This window comes from Suricata suricatta, chromosome 1 (assembly GCF_006229205.1).
Source record: "Suricata suricatta isolate VVHF042 chromosome 1, meerkat_22Aug2017_6uvM2_HiC, whole genome shotgun sequence".
Taxonomy (NCBI): domain Eukaryota; kingdom Metazoa; phylum Chordata; class Mammalia; order Carnivora; family Herpestidae; genus Suricata; species Suricata suricatta.
In genome coordinates this window covers 160,147,667-160,165,477 of record NC_043700.1, presented here as the reverse complement: position 1 = coordinate 160,165,477, position 17,811 = coordinate 160,147,667, and the positions used below count along the sequence as shown (strand labels likewise).

Sequence of the window (17,811 nt, the reverse complement as noted above, 5' to 3'; positions counted from 1 at the left end):
GGTAAGTTGAGTATGTTCATTAAGACTGTCACTTGATGAAACATATACCCACGATCTATTTACTGTACCTTATTTCCTGAGACATTACGTTCTGACTAAGTTTACTATTTAAATGTTAATTATTTGTTTGTGCCGATGGAATGTCAATCCCGTACTTTATCCTCAATCAGTACCATGTGCACATGAAGGATGCTTTGCTTTTCCATGACGACGAAAAATAAATAATGATTTATCTGCAGGCATTCTAGCATGTCTAATGATTTGCTTGAAATCTCAACTGTGGGTTGATGACACAAGACCTGAAGGGGCTGTGTAAAGTGATGTGTCCTTTCCTGCTGAGAAGCGAATGAGCACACTAGAGAGGGTCTGACCCTAAACAGCCGGATTTGTAAAGTCACCACTTAACTCCCTGGGAGAAAGGCCTGCCCCAGACAGCAGGGAGGGAAGGCATGGCAGTCCAGAGCTGGAGAAGTGAGTGCTAATCAGTCAGCCAGGGTTTGCCTTGACCTTCCACACCACACAGCCACTTGAATTGCTAAGAGCCTTTCTAACTACTTTATGTTAAACATGCCAGATAAGATTGATTATTGCCAAATTTAAAGCTGATATACTTTTTAAAAATTTTTTAAATTTAAAATTACTCTGTGACTTTATTCTCAAGTACTTATGGAGTATTTATTATGGGGTAGGCAGTCTGCTGGGCATTGAGAGTGAATGGCAAACCAAAACACACAGACATGCACCTGCTTTCCTGAAACAGTATTCCCTGTTGAGTCCTATGTTTGGTCCAGGAGAAATAGGGCGTGCAGGTACCCCTGTATGTCTTACGAGTTACCAGTCTGAAAACACAATGCAAATAAATGCCATTGGCTTAACAATACATGAGGCAGCACACTGAGTATGTTCAGTATTTCCCTTTTCGTTTTTGTTCTCGAGAGATCACCAGTTGTATCACTCAATACCCGCAACACATGAAGAATGTGCTCATCCAAGTTGGAGGAAAATTATGAAAGAGATGAAAACAAGAAGCGTTGCTATCATACGCTACGTTAGGTGAAAGCTTACGTCCAAACCGGATCATGTGACAGGTCAAGCATGGCTTGCTATGCTTTTGCTTCAAAGTCACAGGTCTTAACTTGGACTTCTTTCAAGTGTCAGGAAAACCATCTACTACCGGTGACCCATGCTGCTGACAAAGGCCCACGCGTCCACAGGGACTAGGAGAATGCTTCCATGGAGGCTTCTGTAATGTGGACAACTGTGGCCAGTGCTGGAACCACTCTCCATGGCTCCTCCTTTCTCCAGGCACCACGGGGGAGAAGTCTCCCTGAATTTCTCTCCCACAACATGGATGGCAATGGCGCCCCCATGCCCTCTTACCGAACTCTTATCCTGGTCTGCTGCCCGCACCCCGTGCCTCCCCAGCCTTCCACACGTGTCTGTGGATGGCTGCCTCTATGCATCACACCTCACTCACGGGGCTGAGGAAGTTGCTTCCCCTGCCTGTGGAGGCAAATTCTCAAACCTGGCCCAGCTTTCCACAGCTGACCTGAGACTATCTTTCCAGTTTTAACTCCCCACTGTCATTCTTTACAGTTTTGTTCTGAATTCTGTGTCACCATTAAAAAAAGAATTAGGCAGCTTCACATACACTATCAGAGAACCACTGCTAAGATCCTATTAAGTGAGAAAAGCGAAGTATAAAGCAGTGTGGATAGCAGGCTGTCATTTGTGTTCGATAACAAAGTACGTGCACCTAGATATACACAAATATCCCCGGACAGGGCAGAGTACCTCTGTGAACACTCGGAAGCTGGAACTAGTGGCTGTTCCGGGGGAGATTCACTGAGTAGCGTGGGTGTAAGGATGGGAGATTCACTTTGTAATGCTTGTATTTGTCCCTTTCTGCAACCTGGATTTTACCTTATGTGTCTACATTTATTCAAACAAAATACTTCAGAAGATTATAACCTCGTGTTTCAGTTCAGTGTTTCTCTTTTATGCCCCCAAATATACCTTGAACTTACTTGTATTCACCTTCTGCTTCAAGGATTCCCCATTATTCAGCCACTCACCTCCATCTAACTCACTGTCACTTTGTAAATTCTTCTCCCAGTCTCATAGTTGTGTCAGGCAAGATATCCACCTGACCTACGCATCTGTTTTGTACTGTGACTTGACTTGCATGCATTTTACTTCCCTTAATATCTGTAAGCTTTTGAAGGGTAGGGCTATCTGAGTTCTAGTTTTTCACAATATTGTAACTTGAATAAACCCAAAATTAATAATATGAGGGGTGGGGAACAGAGGCAACTGTGAGCTCTATGCAGTAGAGTCCATGGAGTACTTGCCCACTGGGGTGTCCTCTGAGCCAGAGGCCTGCAGAATTAATAAATAAAAAGGACAGTCTTCCAACCACAGGCGAGGGTTTTTTTTGTTTGTTTGTTTGTTTTAGATTTTTTGTTTTTAGTTGTGTTTTTAGGATTAAAGTGCGGTTCACACAATGTGTGTGAACAAATCTCTCCCTCTTTCCCAAATATAACCGCATGTGATCACAGGCATGAAAAAAGGACATCCTAGGAATTTATATTTCAGCCCAGAAGTTAGGACATTAAAAACAAAACTTATTAACAGAGATGTGAATAATTTTCATGGTTTCAAAATCATGTATTATTCTTTAGGCTACAAGTTTCTCAAAGGTTTCACCAGAAAGGGGAAAGGATCCCAAGGATGGCTTGGAGGACACATAATGGAGAGACCACATTCTGACCTAAAAACCGGAAGTCAAATACTTCCGACTTGGAATCTCTGTTCGCCTCCTGACTTCTATTAGCATCTGCCTCTTCACCATCCTTTCCACTCACTCGTCCTCTCGGCTCTACCCATGTCCTGAATAGCAGGTTTCCTCTGCCCTTTGCGTCAGGATGTCTATTTCAAGCAGTTGTATAGTCACCTCCCCTGTTCTGTCTTCCACCTCAAGTTTGGCACCTTTTTACCTTAAAATTCTTAACAGGTCATTTGACCTGCATATATATATATATCTTTTGGTTAACTTTTATTTTACAAGGTACCCCTAACAAATCTTTCCCTCTTTCCCAAATATAACCACATGTGATCACAGGCATGAAAAAAGGACATCCTAGGAATTTATATTTCAGCCCAGAAGTTAGGACATTAAAAACAACAACATGACTTTTCTTTTAGGAATGGTGATTTCATGCTGTCCAATAGGTTTCACAGACATGTTTTTTTTTTTTTAAGAGAAGCAAAATACACATTAACACTGGAAGCTAAAGCAGATATTTAATGTTTAACATACAAAATTCCCCGGTAGACAATGAACAGATTGCACTCACTCACCACCCTCCTGACATAACGCTTCTACAAAGCAGTTTTGTCTCACACCATCAAGCAAACCATTAGCAACTTCTTTTAGCTGTCACGGACACAAAGCCGGGATCTACTGACAACAGTGTGGTTCAAAACTGTGCACAGGATGTTACAACAGAGCAAGAGTAGTAAATATCTTTTAACCTAAGGATGATCAAATGTTTCTACAGCTATTTGAATATAAAATAAAACATAAGATGATTAAGTTATTAAAAAACTTTTTTTAAAAAGTTACTTTTACTTACATCAAGGGAGCCTTCATTTATAACAATCATTCCCATGTTCTTCCTCAAAAGTTTGCAGGAGTGTCCTACGTACAAACATAGAGTAGATTAACTGATATAGTTCATTTCTCTAGAGAGCAGTGGTGAAGATGTTAAAGTGCTAATACTGTAAAAATATTAAATTTTATTTACTTTTAACCTATTTTATTAGCTAAAATTAAAGCTTTATCTATTGTATTAGGATCAGTGACAGTTGTTTTCCAGGTTTGCAGAAGTTAAAAAAGAAATGCTCTTGCTTGTTATAGGAGGGACACAAGGCTAACATTTGGGAGGTTAAGGCTGCCTTGAGAATGACTCTCAATGTCCTGAAAAGTAACACATTTATATGCAATATCCTTCATGATGACCGACATGTGGAGAAGCCGGGTGTTTCTGGAGAAGGGTGCAGGGGGTCGTCCGGCTCACCTGTGGACCGCGGATCCCACCGCCGCCTCCCTGCCCCTGCACTGTCGTCACATCCTCTACTGTCCTGCCTGCCCTCACTGCTGTGCGTGCAGCAGGGCAAAGTCACCTGCTGGCGAACTGACTCTGCCTACTTGGAACCCATCTACGTACAGCTGAACTTGGCTGGAGAAAAACAAGCAACCTGGCTGGCTAGTGTTTAAAATATTACCATCACATTTAAAATAATATAACTTACTCCTTTTGTGATCTCTTTTAATGTTTATTTATTTTGAGAGAGAGAGAGAGAGCAACCAGGGGAGAGGCAGAGAGACAGAGACAGAGAATTCCAAGAAGGCTCTGCACTGTCAGTGCAGAGCCCAATGGGGGCTTGAACTCATGAACTTTGAGATCACCACCTGAGCCGAAATCAAAAGTCAGATGCTCAATCAAATAAGCCACCCAGGTGCCCCAATACAACAGTTTTGAATACCATCAAAACAGCGACCATTCTGGAACTCCTGTCTCCTACGTAGAACTCTTTCCTGAACTCCAGACTCTCATATCCAGTGCCTATGTAAGAGCAGATACTTAGGTGTAAAACAGGCATCTCAAACGTAACATATCTCCAAACTGGATTCATGACCTCCTCCCAGAAAACCTGCTTCTCTTTGGTCTTCCTAATTTTGGTTAATGGCAATTCGATCTTTCAGTCACTACAGCTAAAATTCCTTAGACTTATGCTCGAGTCCATTCTTTTCTCCTACCTTACTTTCAATCAATTAGTCAACCCTACGGGCTCTACCTTTAAAATATATACATATTTCAACCATTACTCACCACTTTCACTGTTACCACCCAAGTCCAAGTAACCACCCTGCCTCACCTGGATTAATATAACAGCCTTTTCACCGGGCTCCCTGCTTCCACAGCGGCTTCCCTCCCAGTTCATTCTCAGCCAGCCTAGTGGCCAGACTGATCATTTTCACAGGCAAGTCAGTCCATGTCTTTCCTCTGCTCAGAGCCATCCACTGGCTTCCCACCTCATGCGGAGTAAAGGCAAAGTCCTTACAACAATCTGGGAGGCCCTGTCCAGCCTGGGCTCTGTTATGCTGCTGACCTGCTCTCCTGCTCTCCCCCTTTGCATTCCTGCTCCTTTTAGAACAGAAGATGGCTCTCCCTAATCATCCAATGACAAGCTCCCTCTCCTCTCTCAGATCACTTCTCAAAGGTCTTCATCTCGACGAGTTCTTCCTGACCTACTGACTTAAACCTGAATCCTCCTGTGCCCTGCACATTTGCTGTATGAATGAAATGAATGGCTCTCACCTACTCTACTCTAGGAGAAAGACCCCAATGATTATGACCCAAGACTCTAAAAGCTAAATGCTACCAGAAGCCACCTCCATACTCTTCACAGGCAGTCATAGCGGCTGCATACCCCCAACTATTCTCAGGATCATTTCTTTTCCTCACAGACCACTCTGCCCCCAGATCGTCTCCCGTTAGCTGTCATCATATTTTCTGGTCAGCGTATTTGTGTTTTTTAGGTCTCCCAACTCAGAAGTATTCTTGTACATCTTTTTTCCGTTTGTCTCTAACACCAGTGATACTTTGAATAATCAAAATTAACCATTTGTTTGGCTTACAGATTTACACTTATACTAATATCTTTTAAAAATTAATTGTCCTCTACTACCAGCAATTTGCTATAAATCTGTTGTAGTTTTATGTTTACAGAATGCTGTGATTACTAAAACTTCTAAAAGGAGTCTTAGTAAAATGATTCTTAAATAATGATACTTGATACTGACTTTGTAAAAGTGCGATTTCATGCTGTCAGTACCTTTGAGTGGTTTCTTCAATTTTGGGAGCGTTTTGGACGTAATTCATAGGATTTATATCCAGAGGTTGAATCTATGTCAGGGATTACAGTGCTCAGGCAACCTATTATTACCAAATTTGGAAGAAAAAAAAAAGGGTGATACTTCCTTGCATATTACAGGTAGTATGGGCCTCACACCAAATACCAACTTTCTTCTCAGTAGACCTCTGTTATGCACAGAATTTGTCTCCCTAGTTTCACATGTTGGAACCTGCACCCATAACGTTTGCAGATTGGGCCTTCCAGAAGTTTGAGTTACATAAAGTCAGAAGGGTAGGTTCCTGATCCAGTAGGACTGGTGTGCTTCTCAGAAGAGAAAGGGCCGCTAGGAGTGTGTACCCCAGGAGAGAGCCAGCTGGGGACACAGCAGGAAGGCAGCCACCTGCAGGCCAGGAAGAGACACTTCGGGAGAAACTAAACCCGTGGACTATCTTGGACTTTCCAGCTTCCAGAAATGCGAGGAAATAAATTCCTGTTTGCTAACCCACCCAATCTGTGGTATTTTGTTATAGCAGCGTGAGCTGACTAGTAAAATCTCTCTGTGAAAAATGACTTAATTGCAGGATGCATGGAAGCTGGCAACATTACTTCCCATCTCAGAAATAACCCTGGGTCACATAAACAAGGGCCGATACACGAGTCTGCCATCATCCCTCATCTCCAGACTTTCACAGACAACTGCAAAACTGTTATCTACACGTGTCAACGATGGATGGAAGGTGGGGGTGGGCAGAGATAGAAAGGGGAGAGAGGGTTATTTTGTGGTTGCAAGGGCTAAGGTTTGCAGGTCTACACAACCACTGCAAATTTAAAGGGGCACTGGGGCCATAAATAAACAGAAAAGCCCAACAGAATTATAAATAGGGAAATCTTACAAAACCAAATCTTTCAAATCTTGAAATATCTCAAATTTATCTTCTAAAATAGGTCACACTGTTCAAAAGCAACACGATTTAAAGCTTAAATTAGATGAATTACCAATGTTGATGGCAGTTTCTTGTTTGTCCCCTGTAAGGATCCAGATCTTGATGTCTGCTTTCATGAGAGTTTCTATGGTTTCAGGCACTTGATCTTGTAATTTATCCTCAATGGCTGTCGCTCCAAGTAGCTGAAGATTCTGGGGGAAATGAGTGGCAAAAATTTTTAAGATTCCTTAAGAACTAAAGTATGTATACGTTTTTCAATCAGAGACTATATAGTAATATGTAGATGTTGATGTAAATTCCAAGTATCCCATTGAGTTTTCTCTTAAGGATCCCTGACTTTAATCCAGTATTTTGACATGAAGCTGAAGATTCCCATACCACCCTACCTCTCTCTAAGGTAGGCAACTGATTCTCACAAAAACAGAAACAAAACATAAAGCCATATAGAAGGGAGAAATCAAAAGGGACTAAAGAGGAGCAGGCAGATACTAGAAAACAACAACAAAAACTATGGAAGATCAACACAGCAAAGAAGCAATCTTGATGACCTGTTTGAAAAAGAGTAAGAATAAATGCTCATGAAAAAATAAATGCTTAGCAGTTAAATTATAATTTGAAGCAGTGTCAGAAAATGTACACATAGCATACAATTAGAAATGCCGAGGAAGAGAGACATAAACCAAGTGACTGCATCAGTGTCTGTAAGAAAGAACAGGTTGGGTGATCTTCACATTACTCCACATTTGTGTAGTGGAAGGCCAGAGTCTGTGATGGCTGGCTTGCTCACTAGTTGGTATCTTTCATACAAGACAGAACTGAATCAATATGTTCTGCAGGAAGTTATTCTAATCACTCACAAAGAGAACAACTTTGTGGTTGTTAGGGAAACCTGGCTCACCACAGAGCTATTTAGATCCATTGGACCATTAGGACCAATGGTTCTTGGTCCTAAATACATAGGAATGCAAACTGACAGACTAAGCCACTATCAACTGATTCTTGGATTTTCCCTGCAACTTAACCACCAGGATGACCCTCTACCTCAACGTTTTTCTTTCTTTTCAAGCTTTTTCTTCCTTCTTGCCTTCATTTTTATTTTAAAACATCAGACAAGGACAGTAGAGATATAAGGGGAAATCAAGTGCTAAGGATGATGTCTAAATTGGTGACAACAAAGAAAGCATTCCATTTTCTATCTTTCTTCTAACATTAAGTTCTGTTTACTACTTACCAAAGTGTAAGTTTAAAATTAGTCCTAAGTCTTGGTAGGTCTGGGAAATAAGGTTAAAATATATATAAACAAACATGAGTGAGTGAGAGCGAGCTTATGAGTAGAATACTTACGAATGCGTTTGGCTAGAAGTAATAGAAAAAGCCTAATAATGGCTTAAATAAAGATTTGGTTTTCCTTCCATAAATAGTATCAGGACAGGCAGTTGTAGACACTAGATTGAGAGCTTAACTCACCTTCCAAGACTCTCTCAATGTTTCAAAGTGTCTGCCGCAAATATAATTATCACTGCCACAACTGGAGACAAGAATGAGGGGGTAATGGTGACTCTATCCATCTCTTACTTGAAAGCAAAAGTGTTTCTGAAAGTCCTTAGCAGATTCCAAATATGGCCATATTGGTTTATTTATATTGACATGGCCGTGCTTCACTATCCGTCCTGTGCTCTTCCAGCCTCGATAGTGGGACGGCAAGGCAGAAGTGGGGGATGGGAACGGGTGTTAACCAGTCTTTACCACACTGCTTCAATACAGATGGGCATGCATGGGTTTCTGGGCGCCTGTATGTGTACAGAGACACACGCGTCCTCCACTGCTTTGCCTGGAGAATCCCTGCTCATTCTTAAGGCCAGTCTCAAAAGTTTGTGCTTCCTTGAAGCTGTCTTCTGAAATGAGTCTTCCCCTCTATGGTGCCCTGACAGAACTTTGCTCATCTTTACACATCTTAATCCATCATATTCAGATTAACTGTTTAAATGTACGACTCATAGTTTTGTTCAAGAGGAGACACGTATCTTGTTCGCCTTTGTACTGTATCCCCAGAACACGGCCAGTCAGCATTTAGCGTTTGCCGAGTGAAGGACAAAAAAAAGTTTAAAAGATCCAAAATCCAAATATTATCAAGTATTGTTGCAAACTAGACTATATTCTTTTCAATGTATTCCAAGTAAGTTATGTAGCTATTAGATACTCTTGGTGCCTGACTTCTTAGTTTACAATATGTAAGACAGAAAGGCAAATTCTCTTCTTTAAGGAGATAGTATTATTTTATTATCTTTAATGGGAAGCAGATTTGAAATCCATCATAACCTGATGAATAATTATCATCAAGAAGTTCAAGAACAAAAAGGAAGAACAGTTCAGCAGCAATTATGCCAACATCACAATTGCTATATTTCAACATTTAGACAATGATTCTATCCATTCTTTCAGGTACTTTCAGGGCATCTGCAGCAAAATCATCCTGGCCCATATCCCAGGGAAGACCAGAATATATGTGTTCAAATGTCAAATATTCCACAGAAAGCATGATACGATTTTTTAATAATCATGGAGACAGTTAGGTAATACAAGATTTTAGGAAATCTTAAAATTTTCTAAACTAAAAAATTATTTTCTTGTAATGTCTCACAAAACCCAGAGGTAACTAGATACTGGGAGAGCCAAGATATGAACACATTCATTAGAAATACATATCAAGTATATTTGTGTATCTTGTAGCTCTAAGGGAAGAAATGAGCTCAAGAAGTGTACAGGCATACATCACCATGCACAAGTCTAATAAAAATAAAATAACAGCATGGGTCCCATTGAAGCCATGTTTGAAGGAAGGAAAGCATCTGACTTTGCACAGGTAAAAAGGAGACATTTTTCAAACCAGGCAAAAATAACATAAAGGACTAAAGAGGTAGGACCAGCAATGAGCACGTGGAGAAAAGTTACAAGCAGGCTAACTTGGGGTGTGTTGGTGGCTCTAATAACAGGGTTTCCTCAAAAGGGTAGTGAAACTGTTCTGAATATTCAGCAAAATTGCAGTGGGTCTACCCTGAAGCCTACAAAAGAAAAACTGTGTCCCCAAGCCTGTTACTTTTTCTTTTATCCTAAGAGCTCCTTGAGAACAGTGCTTACTAATTTTGGTGAAGGGCTCCGCAGCCTCCTTTCTTTTGGCCCCGGTGTCATTTATTGTGAGATTAAGATCTTGAGTGATAGGCTGTTTGCCCCTGGAAATTAATATCTCTAGCTACATAATGGCCATTAGAAAAAAGATGTGAACTTTGCGTGCTTTTTCTGATCATAACACAGGGGTGTTTAAGCCATAATCAATTTCATCCCAAACATGTATTACCTTACACAGATGGCCACTAATGGGCACTATGGGAATTACATATTCAGCAAGTGTTGAAACATGATAAAATTCCCCTGGCATTTATGGAATTAAAAAAAAAAGTCAAACACTAATTTTACTTTCAAAATGTCACTATGCCAAAAGTTATAAAGGTTTCAGGTTGAGGACTCTTCGACATAATATAGATTTAATTATCACCAAAAAATCATGAAATAATATTTATTCACCTAGTAAAGCCCTCCACAATCGTATTTTCTCTTTCAGATGTTCATAATGTATGCAGAATTTTAAAAAGGCATATAAATGCAAAATCTCGACCTTAGGCAAGATAAAAGCCTTCATGCAGAGTACTTAAATCCTGTATGGTAAAATGTGTCATGAGGATTCAGAAATTACCTTTTTCCCATTCATTGTATATTTTGCTAAATAACAGAACCTCAGAATGACTTATTGCCATATTAGCAAATGTTTGGTTAGTACTTAGATTACTTTGTATTTTTAGAAAGTTTGTGATAATGTTCCTAAATGATAAAAAGTTTAATAATCAAACTCAATTTAGGCTTCGGATTATAACGCAGAGTATTTGGCAGAAGTTTCTTTACAGACAAAGACAGAATGTTGGTAAGCAAAGTTTTCCTACTGGAGTAAATATAGATAAATACTAGCAGCCTTTCGTAACCTGTATTTTAATATGAAGTAAGATTCTGACCAGGAAGAATATCTTCTTACTAGAAAAAATGTACCAGACACTGCTAAGTGCTTTACATTTGTTAATTCAGTGAATAGCTTTGGGGAGGTTGAGCAAGTGATCTAAGGTCAAATAGAGGTACAGCTGAGCTATGTCACTAAGAACAAAGTCCCAGGAATCAATAAAGGCAGCGAATGAGAAGTAAAACTTAGATTTTAAAAAGTTAGAATTTAATTAAAATCATTAGGTTTTTAAGCATTTGTTTCTGTTCTTCAGTCTTTGGTAATGATTCTATTTCTCTGAATCGGTTTCGGACTTGGTCCAGAGGCACCCTGCTAAGTGTGCCTATTTCCCTGTTTCCACCTGCAGGCGCCTCTCCAAGCGCACACGCACGCCTGCACTCATTCTTTCACAGGTACGCTCCAAGCAGGTACTTCTGGGCAAGAGGGTGGGATACAACAGGAGGTTCCTTCCTCCATGGAATTTACATTTTAGAATGTACCATTAGAGACACTTCTTTGGATTCCCCCTTGCCTGGTGTTCTGATTGTACCTCCTTTCCTCTTACTGGTATCACTTTCTCCCAGACCCTGGCTGTCTGGCTGTCTGGCTGTACTCAGCCCCAAGTAAGCAGCCATGGGGTCAGGAATCTCGAGTGGTGGTTTTCAGAGTCGCCCGAAGGGCTTATTACACACAGGTTTCTCATCGAGTATGTCTGAGGTGAAGCCTGGGAACGTGCAATGGTAACAGTGCTCTGGGTTTGAGGATTATAACAACTGCTTTCTTTAGAGCAAGGTTGAGAACGCTTTGCTGTAAACGGACAGAGGATGAAGATTTTAGGGTTTGGGGGCTGCTGCAACTCCTCAATGCTGCCACGGCATGAAAACAGCCAAAGACCATGTGTAAACAAGTGGGTGAAACTGGGTTCCAATAAAACTTGACTTACAGAGCTAGGCAGTGGGTGCATTTGGCCCTTGTGCTGGAGTCCGCAGACCCTGGAGCAGAATGCTGTGAGCAGCCCATTTCTGCACTGGGCTCCACCCGGACTGACAGCTCTGGATATTTCCTTGTCCAAATCCTACCTTTCTTTCTTAGCCTGGCCTCAGATCCTCTGGTCCCAATTCTCTCTTCTTGCAATCCCAAGCTACAGACAAAATCTTTTGACGGTAATACAGGGCTACCATCAGAGAAAGCAGTGTTCTCCCCAAATAATCATATTCCCAAATGCTATATGCTACCTGAAAAGTAAACAAAACATTTCTGCGGGTACGAGACAGACACATGGGGAAGAGAATCTTCTTTAGTCTGGGTGGCTCAAAAACCCAATCCAACGTGAGTTAACACTTGCTCTAAAATAGGAATTAAGACTTAGCCAAGGGGAGAGGGTGGAGTGGGAGAGGATGGGCAAAGGAATTCCAAACAGACCAAGTCAGGGGCGCCTGGGTGGCTCAGTTGGTTAAGCGTCCGACTTCAGCTTAGGTCATGATCTCGCAGCTGGAGTGTTTGAGCCCCGTGTCGGGCTCTGTGCTGACAGCTAGCTCAGAGCTTAGAGGCTGCTTTGGATTCTGTGTCTCCCTCTCTCTCTCTGACTCACCCCTGCTCATGCTGTCTGTCTGTCTGTCTCTGTCTCTAAAAAAAAAAATAAAACATTAAAAAACCCCAAACAGATGAAATCACATGTGCAAAAGCAGAAGTATGCAAAAGCATATTGTATTTGAGATGTTGTCATTCAGACAATATGGAACTATTACACGAAGTGAGGTGTGGTAGTGATTTAAATACCACTAATTTAATAGGAGTGTTCTAAGGATGAAATTGGATCAGCAGTCTCTAACTCTGAGTAGTAAGTTAGGAAAAAGATGGGGCTGGAAAAGCTGGTAGGGAACGGAAGTGGAAGGTCTGGATGTTGTGTGCAGGGTTCCAAAGGCAAAGGTTATTTGGGGAGGAGTTTTAGAAGAGGGACAGGATCAGATTTACATTCCAGAAAATGTACTGGTGGCCAACTAGGGATGGATTAGGAAAAATGGAGGCCTCAAGACCAGTTAAGAGCCTATGGCAGTCCTCATCCTTTCTAGATTGAAAATATGGCGATTCTGGAATATGAATGTGCTGGCGGGTATGTGACTCTAAGTCATTGTATAACGCTGGCTGGCAAAGGTTGCCAGGGTCCACTCTGTTCTGCATTCCACTGGGCAACATTCACTCCTATGGCTTTTCTTCTCAACCCCGTTTAGCACACAACAACGGGGTTTTATTTAAACAAGGAGAATCTTAAACTTGTTTCCTTTCAGTTTAAGTGGGGGCTACAGAACCCTAAGACAAAGAGCATTAAGGCACTGGAATGGCTCATTTGCCTGCTTCTGGAGAAATATGAGCTCTCATGCAGCCAAGAACTTGCCAAATAAGGTCAGAATTCACACACCCAGCTGAAAGGAATCAGGATTTGAGAGGCGATTGGGTGACGCCTGCAAAAACAACATCCATCTTCTCTGAGCGAGAAAGCAGCAATACCCGGTGTGGAGAGTCTGCCACAAAACGCTCATCGTAAGAGATCCAACAGGCCAGAAAGGAGAGGCATGTGAACAGACATCTAGGAAAACCTTAAAGACTTTAAATATAAAGATAAGCTGAGGGAAAATCATGAAACACAATTATTCTACCTTTGTTTTTAAGGAAAACGGTGCACGGAGTTATCTCATTTACTCCAGGGACATGTCCTAACCACGCCATGCCTCTCTAGTGCCCATCTAGCGATGAGGCAACTACATGCTTGGGTACATTTTATCTTTCAAGTTTACAACATTTTACATGCATTCTTGCGTTCTTCTAAACCAAACCCACAGACTAACATACAGGTTATTAACATGGGATTTGGAATTAAGTCCCAGCTGGGATTTGAATCCCTGCTCTGTTAACTGCTAGATGTGGGTCCTTCAGCAAGTAACTTTCCTAGGAATTTTGACATCAGCAAGGTAAGGCCAATTAATACACACTGAATAGGATCTTTTGAGAAATGATCTCAAAACCTTTTTTTTTTTTTTGAGTAGTATGTTAGGAAAAAGTGTTGAGTGCTTACATAGGACATTGCTTTATACTTGTATAACATATTCTGTGAATACCAATAAATCCTGTACTTTGCAGAGTAAACAAATTATAAAAACAGTTGAGATCAAATATAAATAGAAATGGAAGTTTTAACATTCTCTCACTCAACCCAGTGCATCATCTTGTGTGCTCCACTTTATAGGACCTTTCCGTAATTAGGGTAAAGAGCAGAGGACCTGGAGGTTAGTAAATGCTCAAAAAGTGTCAGGTCTTAGTAGATAAGCTGACAGGCTGCAAACATTCTTAAGCAAACAGTAAAACAGGAAACTAATGGAATTTTAAAGCATGAAATCACTAGTACATCATGTAAATTTCATCTAGTACATTTCATTTTTTAGTAGAAATGGAAGTGATATTTGCAGCCTCTAAGAATAGAAGTGGTAGTTTATTGAAGAATAGAAGTGGTAGTTTTATCTGAAAAAGCATTTCATTCTAATACAGAAGTTACTGTGAACTTGGAAGTCATCAATGTTCAAGAAAAGTCCTGTTTTCCATTAAGTTTTCCATTTTTCTAGGAATCCTCTACACCACTCGTTGCCACGTGTATGAAGCGAAGGATGCTAAACTGTTGTGTTTAGTCACACTGAGTGTAATGACTGATCGCAATTACCCCACATCAAAGCAGTCTTCATAGAACCCCAGGAATGTCAGTTACATTTGAGGGAGGAGTCAAGGAGATCATGGGAGAAAGATCGCTACACCTCACTGTCCTACCTCCGAGGCTCAGCTCAGTGCCCAGGGCACTGTAGTCCGGAACTACATTTTTGTTTACAAGTGCACTGCCTGTCTCCCCGCACTGAAACCGAAGAGAAGGATTTCTCTGTCCTTTCCCCTTGCTGTGGCCCAGAGCCCAGAACACAGCCCGCTGTGTGTTTAGGCATGTGCTGATGAATCTTTCCAATCATGTGCTTCTCACATTCACAGATTAAATAATTTAAGAAGACAAATCGTCAAAATGGCTGTGTCCACATTTCTACAGAGTGCATTCTTTAGAATTATTAGCTCTTCTCCCCCCAACATATCCTTAAATTAATCCTCAGTGACAACACATGTGATATGAGCATCCTCCATGTGTAGAAAACATGGACTATATTAGTAATAGGGGCCAGGCTTTCATTAGATAAATTCATTAGATAAATTTAGCATCTGCATAAACTATTTAATTGAATCGTTTATTTATTCATCAAACATTTATTCAGTAGTTAACACAGGCCAGACAGGCAGGCACTGGAAACACAGTGATGAATACCAGAAAAAGTCCTTGCTCTCATGAGGCCTCAATCTAGTGGAGGATATAGGTTACAGAAATTACAAAATGTGCATAAAACATTGCTCTCTGATTCAAAAGAGAGCTAGACTGTCAAAGTTGCAGTGTTCTGATTACTCTTCTATAAAAATTTTTTTTTCTTAACATTTATTCAGTTTTGAGAGACAGAGCGTGAGCAGGGGCAGGGGTGGGGTGGGGGTGGGGGCCAGAGAGGCAGGAAGACACAAAATGGGAAGCAGGCTCTAGGCTCCAGGCTCTGAGCCGTCAGCACAGAGCCCGGCATGGGACTCAAACTCACAAATCGTGAGATCATGACCTGAGCTGAAGTCAGCCACTTAACCAACTGAGCCCCCCAGGCACCCTTACCTTGATTACCCTTAAGCTCAGAAATGACCTTCTTTGAACCATAATCTATTAAACAAAACTGCATCAGCTGAATTGCCATTTTTTGAAAACATATTTCACAATCTATGTCTCAAAACAAGAAAGAAAAAAAAAAGAAAAAACCAATTTGATCACCAGGGAAATTCTGCTCCCATAACTGCTCACTATATTCTATGTCACTGTTTTCTATTACTGCTCAAGATAAATAATTTGCTTTCATAAGCACTAGATGCAATTAGTAGGTAATCTGTGAAATGCTAAAGATATAATTGCATTTCTCAATTGAAGCAAATAAATATAAAATGTTTTCAGAAATCTGTATTTACCATGAAGGGACACCTTCCTATTTCAGCCAAGGGTTTAATTATAAAATCTTTGCTGATAAGATCTGAGCCCTCTGTACTATTAATTTTCAAGGGAACCCGGCAACAGAGTATGAAGATGAGGCAAAAAAAAATTGTTTCAGAAAGACGTTAGAATAAATGTAAAGTGACAGATCAAAGAACAAGGTGAGAAATTTCAGAGGAACCACTGCTAATGAAGCATAAAGCTCCATAATTATTCTGTTACTTATCTGAAATTTCTCCTGACCAAATACATATAAAGGAGTTCTAAATGTTGTTTTAAAAAAATCAGATTTTTTTTTCATGTGCCTGTAGGCCATCTGGATGTCCTCTTTGGAGAAGTGTCCGTTTATGTCTTCTGCCCATTTCTTCACTGGATTATTCATTTATCGAGTGTGGAGTTTGGTGAGTTCCTTGTAGATTTTGGATACTAGCCCTTTATCTGATACATGAAGGTTCCTCAAAAAACTATCAATAGAACTCTCCTATGACCCAACGATAGCACTGCTAGGGATTTACCCAAGGGATACAGAAGTGCTGATCCATAGGGGCAAATGTACCCCAATGTTCATAGCAGCACTGTCAACAATAGCCAAATCATGGAAAGTGCCTAAATGTCCATCACCCGATGTATGGATAAGGAAGATGTGATATATATATATATATATATATATATATATATAATGGAGTATGACATGGCAATGAGAAAGAATGAAACCTGGCAAAATGGATGGACAGGGTGTCATGCTAAGCGAAATAAGTCAGGTGGAGAAGGACAGATACCATATGTTTGCACTCATAGGTCTAACAGGAGAACAGGAGAAACCTAATGGAGGACCAGGGGGAGGGGAAGGGGGAAGGAGAGTTGGGGAGGGAGAGGGAACCTGAGAGACTATTGAATACTGAAAATGAACCGAGGGTTGAAGGGGGAGGGGGAGGGGGAGGGGGAAGGGAGGTGGTGGTGATGGAGGAGGGCACTTGTGGGGCAGAGCACTGGGTGTTGTATGGAAACCAATTTGACAATAAATTATTAAAAAAATAAAATAAAAATCAGATTTTTTAAAATGTAGGCCAGTATTATACAGGTGGTTTCATAATCCAAAATTACAAGTCCAAATACATGAACTGTTTTTCAGAAGAGCAAGGTTAAAGCACATAAAGCAGGTCAGGTACATAGTCCGCAGGCGGGGAAACTACGTTCTCGTAAGTGGTGGGAAGAGACGCAGAGCTGTTACCATCCACACAGTCCAAAGCGATGCTACAAATCCCCTTCCTAAACTAGGCCAGGACAGCCCAAGTATCTAACATGATTTTAATAATCCCTTTTGCATTTTAACCATGTGAACCTTCTTGTTCCTGCACAATTTGTCTTCTTTGGAATCAATGTTTTTTGCCTCTTGGCCTACATTTGGTAACAGAAAAAAGATGTTTCAAAAACATCTTGAAACAACCCATCGCATTAGCATTTTTTTTTAAAAATCCTGAGACATTTACCATCTGAATGCAAGTGTTGGAGCCCAAACTGTCCAACCATCAGCAGAGATGATGCTGATACTCACAGATGTATATAAAAGTCCTAAATCTTCTCCTCTAACAACTGTCAATAGGGGTAACAATATCCAGAGGACTTTTTCAAATCTTTTATACATTCTTCCTTCCTTTAGTGCCCTGAAGGGTGAAGGGAGGTCTTTCTAGTGCGCAGATTGCTGGGAAAGAAAAGTAACAAAGCACCGTGCCAAGGGACCAAAGTCATTATCTTCTTGGATGTTCTTGGTCTATTTGGATATTTATTCAGCTTAGGTT

General features: G+C 40.8%; 1 protein-coding gene across 3 annotated transcripts in view; it reads right to left on the bottom strand.

Moving 5' to 3' along the window:
* Positions 1-17,811, bottom strand: part of ATP8A1 (ATPase phospholipid transporting 8A1) — a 224,745-nt gene that overhangs the window by 88,070 nt on the left and 118,864 nt on the right. For all 3 annotated transcript variants that reach the window (XM_029946463.1, XM_029946459.1, XM_029946471.1), the window contains 2 exons: positions 6,919-7,057; positions 3,636-3,700 (listed from right to left, as the gene is read on the bottom strand). In XM_029946463.1, coding sequence (XP_029802323.1) covers positions 3,636-3,700; positions 6,919-7,057 — 204 coding nt within the window. The remainder of the gene's footprint in view (positions 1-3,635; positions 3,701-6,918; positions 7,058-17,811) is intronic.